The sequence below is a fragment of the Megascapheus bottae genome, chromosome 21 (assembly GCF_031878675.1).
Source record: "Megascapheus bottae isolate mThoBot1 chromosome 21, mThoBot2.hap1, whole genome shotgun sequence".
Taxonomy (NCBI): domain Eukaryota; kingdom Metazoa; phylum Chordata; class Mammalia; order Rodentia; family Geomyidae; genus Megascapheus; species Megascapheus bottae.
In genome coordinates, this window is record NC_143529.1 from 38,708,573 (window position 1) to 38,723,363 (window position 14,791).

The following is a 14,791-nucleotide window of genomic DNA, read 5'->3' on the forward strand; positions in this document are numbered from 1 at the left end:
AGAGCCAGCTCGGCAGCTGAAGCAGCTCCTGGCCCTGCACAGCCCCAGCGCCTAGAGGCGGCTGCTCATCTGCACACCTGTCCACGTACGACCTGCCCCACCGACATGCTGCAATTACAGCCCTTCTGTTCCACCGCCAAGCTGCGCTCAATGGTTTCTAATGATTCCCGTACAGGGCTTTCTATGTCAAATACATACCGGGAGTTCATTCTAAAATTTCAATATCATTAATCATCCAGTATTCAGCATCTCAGAACTCTGAAATTTGCATTTCTACAATGGGGGCTTTGAAAAAAGGACACAAATGCAAATGTTCTACAAAGTGTATAAGAATTTTCAGAGAATTGCCAAAACAAACCATCAATGCTGCATTGACAGTGACTATTCTGAGCCCTTCGTAACGACTGAGTACTCATGATTTTTAGAAGACAAAACACAATCTGAGGATTGAAAAAACAGAAGTAGGTTGAAAAATAAGTCCTTATGTCTACATGATTTCCAGAACAAATCTTGACTGATTAAGATCCCACATAATGATGGCATGGAGAAGCCGGGGCAGGGACAACTTGAGAGCCGCAAATGCTGGTGTGCTGCCGGCTGCTGGGAAGAAGCCAGGAGGACACACGCTGGCTACAGGCACAGGCGCAGCAGTAGGAAATGCTCAGAGCATCCTGGAAGTCTTTAGAAAGCAAATGGGAGCTCCCATATTGTTACAGTATCTTATCTTGTTATTGAGTATATTGTATACATGTTTATTTGTTTTATTTGAAATAGGATAGGGAAGGGGGGAAACAAGATGAGGGGAGGGAGTGGGGGAGGAAAATGGGGACAAAAACATGAGAAGGGGTATCAATGTTTGTGAAGTAATGCACCTTCTATCTGGCGAATATAATGTAACCCCTCTATTAATTACAATTTAAAAAAAAGAATTAAAAAAAAAAAAGCAAACAGGAGGCTTTCCAGGGATGGCCTGCTGCCTGAGTCGTATGGGACAGCATGGAGGCGACAGTCCCCTGCCCATGTCCTGATTGGCACCCCCCTCCCAGCAATGCTGACAACTGCTGGTCTCCTGGACCTTCCCAGCATGGCCATGAAGCATTTCATTTCCAGCGCTGTCTCCTGGCCAGAACCGCCAGATCTCCTCCTGACTGATCAAGTCTTCTCTCTGCATCATTTCCTGAGAGCTCAGGCTTAGAACCCTCTTCCAATCCCCAGGCCTTGTACACAGCTGATCCATGGTTTGGAGCCACCATAATCTTTGCCACCAGCAACTCAGAATCCATGTCTGTGCTAATCACAGGCCCACAAAATGTATTTTATTTCTCCTATTTAAAAAAAATTATTTTCAATGTGTAACAGGCCAAGAGTATGGCCTAGTGGCAAAGTACTCGCCTAGCACGCACAAAGCCTGGGTTCAATTTCTTGGTACCACTTACACAGAAGTGTCGCTGTGGCTCAAGTGGGAGAGCACTAAGTGTGAGTAAAAAGTGTCCAAAGCAGTGAACAGACTTTGAGTTCAAGCCCCTAGACTGGTGGTGGCTCATGCCTACAATCCCAGTTGCTCCAGGATAGAGATGGGAAGATCTGGGGAAAGAGGCCTGAGGCCAGTCTGGGCAAGAAATAAGCGAGATCTCCCATTTCAATGGACAGGTTGGGTATCTGTCATTCCAACAGGAAACAGAGGATGCCGATAAAAGGTTGTTCAGGCAAAACCGAGAGACCCAGTTCAAAAACCAACTAAGACAAAGAAGAACAGAGCCTGGCTCAAGTGGTAGAGTGACTGCCTAGCAAATTCAAGTCCCGAAGTCAAAGCCCAATAACACCCAACAAACAAAAACTGTGCATTATTCCTGAAAATCACAACTACTATTGGGCATATTCTAAATTCTAACTTTCTAATTCTACTTTTCCCTGTAAAGTGGGTTCTGATGGCTTAGGCCTATAATTCTAGCTACTCAAGAGGCTGAGATGAGAAGACTGAGGTTTGAAGCCAGCCCGGGCAGATAAATCTAGGAGATTCTTACCTACAATTGAACAGAAAGACTGGAGATGTGGCTCCAGTGGTAGAGCGCCAGTCATGAGTTTAAAAGCCAAGCAAGAGCACAAGGCCCTGAGTTCAAATCTTGGGACCAACACACACACACACACACACACACACACACACACACACACACACGAGTCATACCACAAAAGTGCCTTAATGAGATCTTAATGAGATACTTAGGTAACAAATAATAATATTTAATAACTTTGGAAGCCACACTGGTTGACATAAACAGAGCCAGGGCCAAAAACCTGGAGAGACTAGCACAAAAGAGTAAAGGTAGCTCAGGAGCGCAGTTTGGCTGAGCTTCGCTAGACACTCAGGATACGCTGTAAGGACGGCTGGCAGGAATCACCCGCCTTGGATCACCAGTCAGGCTCTAGCTGCAAGGTTGAACACGGTATTAAGAAACCATAAAATGGTCCAAATGAAAGCTCTGATCTTGAATTATACAAACTTCCCTCAAAATGCTAACCTGGATGGTAGTGTGACCATCCAGGCCCCTCACGGAGATGGACAGAGGTAAGAAGCCTCAACCTACTTCCTATCAAGCACAGCATTTCAGGGACCAGAGACACACTGGCACCCACAATGGGCTCCTTGAAGTTCAGACTTTCTCTAACTCTCGGCAGGACTTGAGCAGGAGGGGCAAGCTGTCCCAGAAGGCCAAGGCATGCGAATGGGTGGGTGAAGAACACCACAGGTTACCCATGTCCTGGGACCCGTGCTGACCCCAAGAAAGCCAGGACAGTCGCAGAAGGCACAGGGGGAAAGGAATGGCCGCTTGTCCTGCTGGCAGGCCACGTGAGCACCCGGCCACCCTCCCTCAGTTGGTATCGGGACCTGCCTGGCAGGCAGAGGCTCTACCCTGTGAGTTCATCCTGGCCTGTTTTGGCACACCCCAACAGCAAAGGCTGCGGCCCAGAGTCAGGCCTGAAGCACACTTCAGAACCTCAGCTTCTGAGAAGAGTTCTCACCAACTAAACCGACCCCAGCCCTTTCCTCAGGCTGATCACAGCATTAGAAACAGTTATTTAGAGCAATAAATCCCAACAGTTAAGCAGCTTTTACGTCAGAGAGCCAGGGCCTGGCTTTGGCAAAGTCCAGAAAGAACAGTAATAAAAACATAATGCATGCCTCACCCAACACTGGGGGAGTTTAAAGGAAAATGAGAGAGAAGAGTTACACACAGGGGCCACTTGACCACCAGGCAGAGCCAAACTGCCCTGCCAATAGGACAGAGGAGACCTAATGGCATCTGGTTTCCACCAGTGCCTAATGCACCACCAGTGCTGTACCAGACCACACAGGAACAGGCATGGCCCTTGCCAGAAAAGCAGTGGGCAAGGAGGAGCCAGGCAGGCTAGGGGAAGGGCCCAGAGCCAACCTGAGATTCCACCAGGAATCCAGGTAGAAGGAAGACTGTCCTGTACTGCTGAGGGGTGAGGGAAGGAAGGAAAGAAGGAAGGAAAGAAGGAAGGAAGGAAGGAAGGAAGGAAGGAAGGAAGGAAGGAAGGAAGGAAGGAAGGAATATACACCTCCTTCTCAAAGATAACTATGAAAGCCAGCAGAGACTGGGCTTTGCAGCAGGGCAGTGAACATGACGACAGCCTAAAGATGCCTGCTGGCCACTCTGCTTCCAGTTATACAATCTGTTCATGCATATTCTTACACAAGTGTGCAAAATAAACACACAGGCATTGTAAGTAGTGCTACAACCACATAAGTACTCACAAGTTATGAAAAAGGATGTTAGATTTATAGATACGCTGACATAAAGATGCTCATGATGCATGAAAGGAACATAAAAGACCTACCCCGCATAAAGAACCCCAGGCTATAAAGATATATACAAATGCAACACTACATGCTTACACACAACAAAGAAGCAACCAATCCGAAGAGCTGGGCAACCGATCTGTCTACTACACACGCTTCAGTCCACAGAGCTTAACATTCCCCCATCCCACCCAGCAATGGTCATAAACCATCTCTTTACAAAAATCAATACACAAATACTCTGATTCAATAAAAGCTTCATATCTAAATAAAGTCTGGAACCCTGCCCTTTGTAGCTTTCAGACAAGGACAATCATGCCCAAGAGAGTTGTATGTGGACATTCTGGGCCATCTTGGGAGAAATAGGTCCAGACCCTAAGCCTCTGCCTCCACCCCACATTGCAGGGCCAGAGCCAAGGCTGACAGAACCCCAGTGTCTCAGGACTCCATTCTGGCATCTGTTCGGATTCTCATGTCTGCCCTCGTCAGCTGAGGACAAACATCAACACCTACGTGCCATCTCGGGTGCCATCATGGGCTAGAAATGGTTGGAAACAAGTGGCCTATGGGCCACACTTAAGGAGGGGCAGAGAGGACTCCCTTAAGTCTGAGTGTTCATGATGATATACACTGGAACTCTCCAGGGACCTACAGCAGGAAGTCCCAGGCCTCTACATGCTCCTGAAGCTGAGTGACAGCCACTCGGATGCTAATCCCATTCCCCCCACTCTTTATGACAGACAATCCCTTCTTCCCTGCAGCTCCAACACTATCTAGGGCTGTTGGACAGCATAAATGCTTGTAAAGTGCTTCGATAGCACCCAATAAAACACTCAAACACCAGGCGCACGTCTACAGCCATGGCCTGCTGTGGGTCCAAATCACAGCCTCTTCCAGACATGGCCAAGGTATCTTCACAGAGACACTCCTTCAACCCACCCTGACCCTGGCCCCCGCCCCCCAAAAAAGAAAAAGAAAACTGCCTGGACATAAAACGAACTCTATCACAGCCATCACCTTGCTCAAAAGCAATTCTTTTCTCCTGACCTCAAGATAGCTGGCTGCCACTTCATCAGCGAGCAAAGCCCAGGCTGCACTCTAAATCCTGCACTGGGTCTTTATCAGCTACCTTTTCACCAAGATGAAGAGCCAACAGTCCACTTTGCACTTTGGTGGAGCCATAAACCAGCAGTGGCCATTATCAAGAAAAACAGAGACGACAATCCAGCCAGCAGGCTGCACGGGCAGCAGCAGACTTTTGTAAAGTAAAGCAACAATCTCCATACAGAGAAGGAAGGAGGCAGGCCTTACCTGGATGGCTTTGGGAGCTCATTGCTAGTAGCGTCTAGGCCCTTAAAAATGGCTCAGAATGTCCACGTAAACAGTAGTCCCAAAGAGCTCCAAACTTCCACCAACACATACAAGCACAGAAACAGGAGGGTCAGGTCCCAGCCACTTAAACGTGGAGCCTCCTGACAATCTTGCAACCAAAGTAATCCACAAGGAGAGAGAGCAGAGGTCTTCACCTGGCTTTCTGAAGACAAACCTGTGTGGTGAGAAAAGAGAAGAGACACCAGTTAGGATGGGACAGCTGGAGAGCAACAGCTGAGGGAGCAGACTGTTCTCACTGGTTTCTACGAGTGATTGGTAAAGCAATTAATATGGAACCATTTCTACCTATACACACTAGCTGAGATGATCAGCAAATCATAAACATGGACAAAACCATCTGGAGAGCAGAATTCCCCAACTTTAGCAGTACTGATAGAGGGTGGGTGGTGTCTGGCTGCTAGGGACCAGAAGACTGTTACTGGCCTTGTAAGAAAGATATTTAGCAGGATCTTGGCCCTGTCGGTCCACCTCGCAACCCTGACAATCAAAAATGTCTCCCAGAGTCCAACATCCCCTGGGGGCCAAGAGTACCCCAACTGAAAAGTTCTGATCCAGGGGCACCTTGATCCTTTCCGCATCACTGGGACTTGGGAAGAAAGCATCACACGACTCACAACTGATATTCATGTATTCCAGGCTCCATTACATAGTAAGGTCATTAATGAAAGAAAAATTACACTTTCCCCCCACCTCCCAGCACAGGATTTCAGTTGACACCACACCCACCCTGTGTCCAGACGGCTGCTTGTCACTGAATGTTCAGCTGCCATCAGAGATTGAGTGCAAGTTCAGCTTCCACACTTAGCATTACACCCTGCACAGTTCCCTGCACGCCCACCTACACATCCTCAGGGTTTGGTTTCTGGTTTCTAATGACAAAGGTGGCACCCAGTCACCCTGGAGAGTGTTTATTCAGAAAGCATATTCTGCCCTGAAGGGGCAGGGGCTTCATCACACCCTGACCCAGCTACCTGACATGCTTTGTCCCCTGGACATACAACCTCCTGGCCCTACCTTCTTCTGCCCCTCCAGCAGCCCGTTCCCTCTCAGGAACCCCTCAGGCACCCAGGGGCAGGGCTGCAGGGCCCGCAGATCTCAAGGGATGCATTAGTCAACTACTTAGCACCAAAGACCCCTAAGCAATTCACCCTGTCAAGGACCACCCTCAGAGGGTAGCTGTTCAGATGGTTTCGTCTCACATTGTTGCCTGCAGCTCTGTGAGTCATATCTTTATGAGTATTGCCTTGTATCCGGTTATTTCCTTAGGAAACACAGTGATGTTTTATCTTCAGGTTTGGCATTTTTTTCATTCACCCCAGTTAGAAATGCTACTTTCCCAAAGGGAATGAAGACAGCCTGCTATGGCAAACCCTTGCGAACCTCAGGCAAGTCTGCATGCTACACATACAACTGTATGTTGAGTTGAGCTAACAAGGAGGATAAAAGAAAGTAAATACAGTCCGAATAGATTATTTCCAATCATGAAAACAGAACAAAGAAACCTGATGAAGCTATTTGGGGGTGGGAAAAGAAGGAGTGATAGAGGGAGACTGACAGGAATGTAAGTGTGTGGAAAGCTAACAGTGAAACTCCCCTTGTATAACTAATACAAACTTGCACACACACTGAAGAACCAACTTTTCCATAAAATTAAACCCCCCGTATACCAAGCATGCTGGGGGGGGCGGGGCCTGTACCTTGGCTGGGTATATTGTCTCAGGCCACAGACTCACTCTGCCCTGACACTGTGGAGAACCCTACGGCTAGCTTACCACAATGTCCCATCGAGGTAAGTTGGAAGAAGTGGATATTGGTGGTGGTGGCGTTATTTCTCTCTGCCTGGATTCTGTCTTCTAGCATATCTTTTCTTTAGCCCTGACATTCAAAACTGTTGTCAAAAGATGTATGGGGGCATGACCCTTTAAACACATATTGGGTCTCTTCCTGCTCAAGAGAAATACTCTCCAATGACATCTTTTGGTTATTATTTTTACTAAATTTGTCCTAGCTTCTGGAGAGACCGCTTGCTGTTGGCTAGAATCCGTTGGCTCTGGCCTCTCTCACCACTGACACATCTGCTGTTTGCTCTGCATTCCCAGGTGGTCTCTCAAGCACATTCTACACAAGACTGCCGCAATCTTCTACAGCACCAGCTTCATGCTTCAGGGCTTCTGATGTGGTTTAATGAAGCTTGAAACTTTGTTTTAACGTTGTTGAAAACAACACGCTCTGCAAGTGCTCCACTGCCCGCCCTCCTCAGCCGCGCCTCAGCACAGCAACCTCTTCCTGCTCTACTCGTGTCTTCCCAGATTTAGATTCATTTTCAGAGGTATATTCTTGGTCGTTTCCCTCTCTGCCCACCTTCTGAGGCAGCTTGCTAGGGATCTTTCGCTTCTTTCCCCTCAAAGTCAGCTCTTCCAGGCCTGAGGGCAGCCCAAGGACAGTGTGCTCACCCAAACCTTGCTCACTCTGCTTGGCAGAGCAACAGCTCTGAGCCAAGTACCCAGCAGACTCTGCAGCCCTGCCAGACACAGAGGAATCTTCTCTTCTCCCTTCTGCAGCTGGAACAGCAGTTTCTCTGTGAAACAATATATATGTTCTAGAAGAACCTTACTTTGGGCAAAACTGTGTGTTAAAAGTACTAGGACTTATATTCAAATCTTTATGACTAGTATTCTATAAAAATCAGTATTAACTAATTTTTTAAACTACCACAATTTTAAAAGGGATAGTTAGTATACATTCCTAATAGAGTCTAAAGAAACATAGAATTATCAGTTTGGCAGAAGATGGTAAAAGAAATAATCGAAGTTTTTGAGTTACTAAATCAGGACAACTGAGCCCATCCACACCCCGACATTGCCAACCAAGAGTGGAGTTAGGGTTGGACTAACGAGCAAGACCAGGCTACACCCAGCTGTGCAAAGAGGCCGCACAGTCCTCCGGGGTGACACTCACAAGGAATCCACTTTCCGTATGGCCTGTGCCAGGTGTTTAGGTCAGGAAGAACTAATGCATGACCGTGGCCCATAGACTTATCATCTAGTAACCGAGCAGCCATCTCAGATCATGTAAGCATATTCTACACTGGTGGCACAATGACAAAATCATCCAACAACACACTGTTCAATGGATAACCATCCCACCACTAGGACTGCACGTCACAAAGACACTCACTGTTAGCGGAAGGGTAACACGTTGGATTTTCCTAACAACGGAGCGGTCAGTTTAGATATGAATACTCTGTGACCAAAAACAGAGGACATAGGGAAAGCAAGACTGACAACAGTACCAGGAGACAATTACACATATAAAATCACAGCTGGTTACAGCTGCAAAATGCAGCCCCCTGGGCTCAGGAACTGTGGGAACAAATAGAAAATTAGAAGAGAGATTTAAAGAACACTACCAATGTGACTGAGAGTTGTCTAGCCCTGTGCAAATGGGAACGGGAGAGCTACAGGAGGTCTTCACTTTCCTTTGAAGGCAGAGACGGAAAACCTTCTGAACCATACATAATGTAAAAGGGTTCAAGCCCCCTAGGCACAGTCTCTGACTAAGCTGAAATTAAGTTAGTTATCAATAAGCATAAAGATCGCAGGAAGAGCCTGCTTTTTTCCTGGTTTTTTTTTTGGGGGGGGGGGCAGGAAAATCTCCTAGTTTTCTTTTTTGGCAGCACTGAGTCTCAACACAGGGCCATGTGCTTCCTCAGTAGGTGCTCAACCACTTGAACCACTCCTCTACCCTCAAAGCCCAAATATTTGCCAAGTAATTAATACATTTCATGAGTGAAGGAAAAATTTAAAACAGAAACTGGAAAGCACATAAATGTGCATTGCTCAGAAGAAAACTTACAGCAGTGAACAACTATATTAGAAAAGAAGGACTCCACTCCATGACCAGAGGTTTTAAGAAATTAGAAGAGGGCCAGGCACAGTAGCTCACACCTGTAATCTCAGCTGAAAAGGGAGGGTGACATTCTGAAGATCACAGTTTAAAGCCAGCCTGAGCAAAACTGTCAGCAAGACCCCACCCATCTCAACAAACAGACTGGGCAGGATGGCACGCCACTCACCTACACCACAAGCTGAAGGTAGACATGGTCCAGGCTGGCCCAGGACCTAGCCAGCATAAAAACCCAGTCCAAACCCCCACCATTGCATGAAAGAAAGGGAAGGGGAAGAGGAAAAGGGAAGGAGAAGAGGAAAAGGGAAAGGAAAGGGGAGGGAAGGGGGGAAGGGGGGAGGGAGGAGAAGGGAGGAAGGAAAAGGCAAAGGGAGGAGGAAAGGGAGAGGGGTAAGGGAGAGGAAAGGGAAGGAAAGAGAAAGGGGAGGGGAGGGGAGGAGGGAAGGCAGAGAGGGAGGGAAGGAGGAAGGGAAGAAGGGAAGGAGGGAGGGAGAGACAGAGACAAAGGAAGGGGAAGGAATGGGGAGGGAAAAACAAGAGAAGAAAATGGAGTAGGGAAAGGAGAATGTGGTAGGCAGAAGAACAAGAGAAAGAGTACAAATCAATACAATATAAAAAAGAAAAACGAAGCCAGGGATGGTGGCACATGCCTGTAATCTACACATTTGATCCCGAAACAGAGGATCACAAGTTCTACATAGCAAGACCTTGTCCTTTCAGAAAAGTAAAAGAAAATACTAATGAAACCAAAAGCTACGTCTCTATTGAAAGGTAGCATGCCTTTAGAAGTTGGATGGTGTGTTGTAGGAAAAAAGAATCAGGTGTCTAAATTACAGAACTGAACTCACTGCATCATGGTGCTTGGTTATTCCATTGTGGCAATTTCTTGGAACCTGATGTCCAGGGATATCAAGGGTCTACAACAGTTTAAATACACAAAGAAACACCAAGAGGACTTGCACTACTGAATATAATGAATTATGAACCTCTATCATTAACATGTAAGGACAAGCAAAGGAACAGAATGTTCTGAGACCAACGCAAGTGTAGTCACTGCATTACAACTTGGTCATCCCAAGTCCCAAGTGACCGGTCTTGTCAATACCTGCCCGTGTGTGCAGGTCGTGACCTGGCAGCACCCGACTCAGAAATCAGCAGGGATGGGTTACAGACCGAAGGTGAAAGCACAGCAAGCCCAGTGCAAAGAACAAGAGTATCTTCCTGATGGGTAAAAAATGTAAGCAGATAAAAGAAGGCACTGACCATGAAGGAAAGAAAGTGAAAACTTACACTGCATTTAAAAAGATGGTTTATTGAAAGACTCCGGTTGAAGTATGTGGGGGGGTGGGGCGGCTACAGAGAAGAAGCAATGCTTACATAGCATAAGTATACTCAACAAAAGGCTGACACCCAAAACACATAAATAATTCTCCCAAATCTTTAAAGAAAAGGCAGAAAACCCATTAAAAAAAATTTTTTTTTGCACTGGTAAGAACTTTCCCGAAAGATTCAAGTGGTTAGTCAACACGTAAATAGTTATGTGCATCTGAGATTACAGAGAATTGTAAATTAAAGTCACAAGGGGAGGCCTTGTGTGGTAGCACATACCTGTAATCCAGAGGCAAGGTCGGTTTGGAGCCAGCCAAGACTACATAGAGATCTTGTCTTAAACACTCAAAACAGGAAAAAAGAAAAACCACAGTGGGATAGGACACTGCTATCAACATGGCCAACATTAAAGCAAAGAAGTCCCTAGCATTACTGAGAACACGGAGAAACCAGAGCTTTCACACTCGGCCAAGCACTGGATGACACGCGTGAAGCCACACAAACACTCCGTGCCTGTCATGGCGCCCCAGGACAACCAGCAGAAGGCACCCATGTGATCACCAAAGCAATGCCCAAAGAAACCCCGGAAGCCTGTGAGAGTCCTGGACGAGAATGTCTACCAACAGTCGTGTCATAGATCATTATACAGCAAAACCCACTGCAGCCCCATGCTGACATGCAGAAGCAGAGAGACACACACACTATGAAAGTAAGTAACACCAATTTGAGGCGAAGGTCACAAAGGGGCACCCTGGGCCCAGGAGAATTGGAAGGAAGAACAAAGAGGACATGGGGCCAGTAACATTGTTTCTTGGTCCACTGTTCAGATAAGCAAGGGCACTGACATTGGACACATCACCCAAATACTCCTGGCTAGTATCATTTTCTCAAGTTATTTAAAACAAAAAGTTGGAAATGGGGTGCAATTCAGTGATAGAATAGTTGCCTAACACACACAAGGCCTTGGGGTCAATACCAAGCACCACAAAGAAAGATGGGCAAGTGGGCTCAATTATTCACAAGACCCTCTTGTATCCAGGAAGAACAAACTAGTACCCACTCAGCAAATCGATTCAGTGTGCACCATCATACCCAGACTCTTGGATACATATGTTATAGCATAGCTCCTGCCCGGTCTTCTATCAGCACAATCCCTGCTCACCCTCTAAAACAAACCTTATAGAAACAGAGCCAGGAAGGAGGGTACTCATTGCATGGGCCAGCAGAGGTGTAAGTCCCAGGAAAGGCTGAGACAGGACTGTCAAATAAGATGGGTGGTAGGTAGGTAGATAGGTAGGTAGGTAGGTAGGTAGGTAGATCGATAGGTTGGTTGGTAGATGAAGTAGGTAGGTAGATAGAGAGACAGACAGATATATTGATTCTCACTTAAATGTTTTAACTGTTATTAAAAATTAATTTATACAATTAATTTTAGCCAAAAACAAAGTGTTGACTATGTCATTTTTTTCCTACTTATATGGTGAGCTTTTTTAAAGCACTGGATTTGGGTTTTTTGTTTTTAAGTAAATATCCTTAATGAAATATGGGCTGTAAGGTCAGCAATTTATGATAGATGGCTCAAATAGCAGAAGACTTCTACCTCAGGAAATAGAAGACTTCCGTAATATGTTGGGGACACTTATATTTAGTTTCACATTCCTATACTTACAAAGCAGGTAAAGTAGTAAAATTCCATTTTACCATGTTTGAAAACAGGAATAAACTATGAAACAGTTCACAAACTCCTAAGCAGAGTCTAGACAGCACCTAACATGCTCTGCCACACTGAGGCCCACAATCTTGTATGAAGGCCAAACTCCTTCCACCTGTCCTGGGGCACCAGGTCAGACATGGAGAAGACAAAAAGAGGCAGAACAGACCCAGCATGAATGCCACGGCTGCATGCCACAGCAGCAGCCATGTGGCACTGGGAGACACAGACACACCAAAACAGTCAAGTGGCAACACAGCATTGACTCTTTACACAAACAAACATACTCCTAGCCCACTGGACTCCCTTCTCAATGGCCACATCTACTTACGGAACTCTGCATAGCTAAGAGGCAATATTCACCTATAATACATGCTAGCTACTTTTTCGAAGTTATGACTGGATAAGGCATCCAGATAAAAGTTTTCTTTGCCAGCAAAAATGAAATAATTTTAGATAAAAAGGCAGAAGACCAGATCTGACCATTGCGTGGAACCCTGGTCTCGAGGGTTCATCTCACATCAAACCACCATGAGAAAGAAAAGGGCACGGGGTCCCAGGCAGGTTGCTACAACACCTGCCCCTCCCCCAAATACATCCCAAGAAAAACAAGACGTCATCGCCCTTCACAGGGGAAGGTTACAAAAAGCTGGAGAACTCTGCATAGATGACCTGGTAAAGCATGACACCCTCCTGGTACTGTAACCAGGCACGTGGGCCCACTGACCATCTACAGGAAAGTCTCAGTGACAGTCACCACAGGCAGAAAACAGCTTGGGGACATAAAAAGCCAGTGGCCTCCACCCCAAACACAGATTCCACCATTTCCGCAATAGTCCTTGCACGCTCTGGAGCCTAGGGTGCTAAAGGTCGAGGGGGGGGGCGGCATAAAGTCCTTTGCCTTTCTCATTCCAAAGCACCATGGAGCCTGGGAGACACTGTGCAACAATGGAGGATACAGAGCGGCTAATGCCAGCTGCCTTCCACTAAGCCAACAGGCTAGATACCCACGAAGAGACCCACGCACAGTCACTTAACCTTTTGTTGACACAATAACCATTTTTCATTAAAATCATGTCATCTAGCTATACTAACATGGAAGAGGTTTATTTAGTTTGAAATGATGAGGTTTTTAGATTTGCTTTGATTTCTAAAATAGTAAGCATCAGTAGATATGAAACATTTGTTTAGCCAAAAACTCCTTGTGGGATTCTCCCTAATCTGAGGGTTGTGAAAGTGAGTGCTAGTGCCAGGTCTAAGAGGGCAGCTCTGTGAGGGGACCTGCATATTCTTCCCTCAGGTGACATCCCCACGCAGGTGACGTCAGTGGCAGTGAGGATGAAGAAGAGAACGAGCCGGCTGGGAAGCATCAGGAACTGTGATGGGGTGGATGGAAGACCTGGGCGTGGATCCCACCCCCTCTGCCCCCCTCTACCCCATATGAAAGGGAGATGACCTCCTCATGGCCACACCACAGCTCCTGAGCAAGCAGGACAGAGACCTGCGTGCAAACGAAACAGGAAACTGGCCCACCCGACCTGCAGGTTTGAACCACCTGGCTCACAGGGTTCCTTCCCCTGAGGGGGGTCGTGATGACAACAGGGAGTCCAGGAAGAATTCACAGAACGACTCAGATACACTAGGCCTATTTTTCTCTCCTCACCATAGGCACCCTCCAGACAGGGTTGGGAGACTGGGCCAGGGTTCTTGAGCACTGCTGCTCTACCCATGAGCACCAGAGTCCACCATTCCTGCCGGAAGCAGCGGGACTGCAGGTGGGCATGTGGGGGTGGGGCAATCCCTGACAGCAGAGAAGGGGCACCTCCCCAAAGGTGCCTGGGTACTCCATGACGGAAGACTCCAGAATCACAATCAAGGATCAGAACGGAACAGAAGCTATCCACCTAGTCCCCCCAGCCCCAGGCCAGACGGGGCCACTTCTGTCCCACCCCCCTTCAATTATAAAAGGTACATAGGGAATCTCCCCCAGCCCCCACTGCCAAGGCCACCAACGTCCCCACAAGTCTGCCCTACACTTACAACACGTGGACAGGGTTTGCTTCTGGGTACTCCATATCACCCAACACCCAACTATCTCCATGCTGTGCGTTCCAGCCGCAGCCACAGGCCACCTTCCCAGATGTCCTCACCATGGAGTCATGACAGTCCCCAGTTTGTCCCTGGTTTCAGGGACTCACAATAAACCCTGCCCAAAAATATTAGAAGGAATAGCCTATAAATAACTTATGGTAAGCTTTCAGTCAAGATGTTCTGATGTGGTGTGAGGAAGTCTCATGCTGCCTGCTGGGTGCCACAGCACCCCGCCTCCAGGTCACCCAGCAGTCACCTACGCCACCGGATGCTCCTTCCCTGGCTGTCAGGGCTGGGGCACAGGTACTGTTCACTCGGTGCCCACAACTCCTGCGGCCCACTTCCCGAGTGCCTCACCCCGTCTCAGCTCACACAGGACAGCAAGAAGGACGGACAAGTGCAGGGAACGAGACATTGGGGGAGTGAGGGTCCATTCACATAGCTGCTATTACAGTACAGTTTTACTGTACTTATTAATTACTGCTGCTCACCTCCTGCCATGCCTGACTCGTAACTCAAGTTTATCCTAAGCATTCACC

The 14,791-nt window shown here is 47.3% G+C and overlaps 1 protein-coding gene across 6 annotated transcripts in view; it reads right to left on the minus strand.

The window, feature by feature from the left end:
* Positions 1-14,791, minus strand: part of Hdac4 (histone deacetylase 4) — a 228,194-nt gene that overhangs the window by 190,732 nt on the left and 22,671 nt on the right. For all 6 annotated transcript variants that reach the window (XM_090355164.1, XM_090355165.1, XM_090355167.1 and 3 more), the window contains exon 2: positions 5,135-5,369. In XM_090355164.1, the coding sequence (XP_090211290.1) occupies positions 5,135-5,156 (22 nt within the window). In that variant the 5' untranslated portion in view covers positions 5,157-5,369. The remainder of the gene's footprint in view (positions 1-5,134; positions 5,370-14,791) is intronic.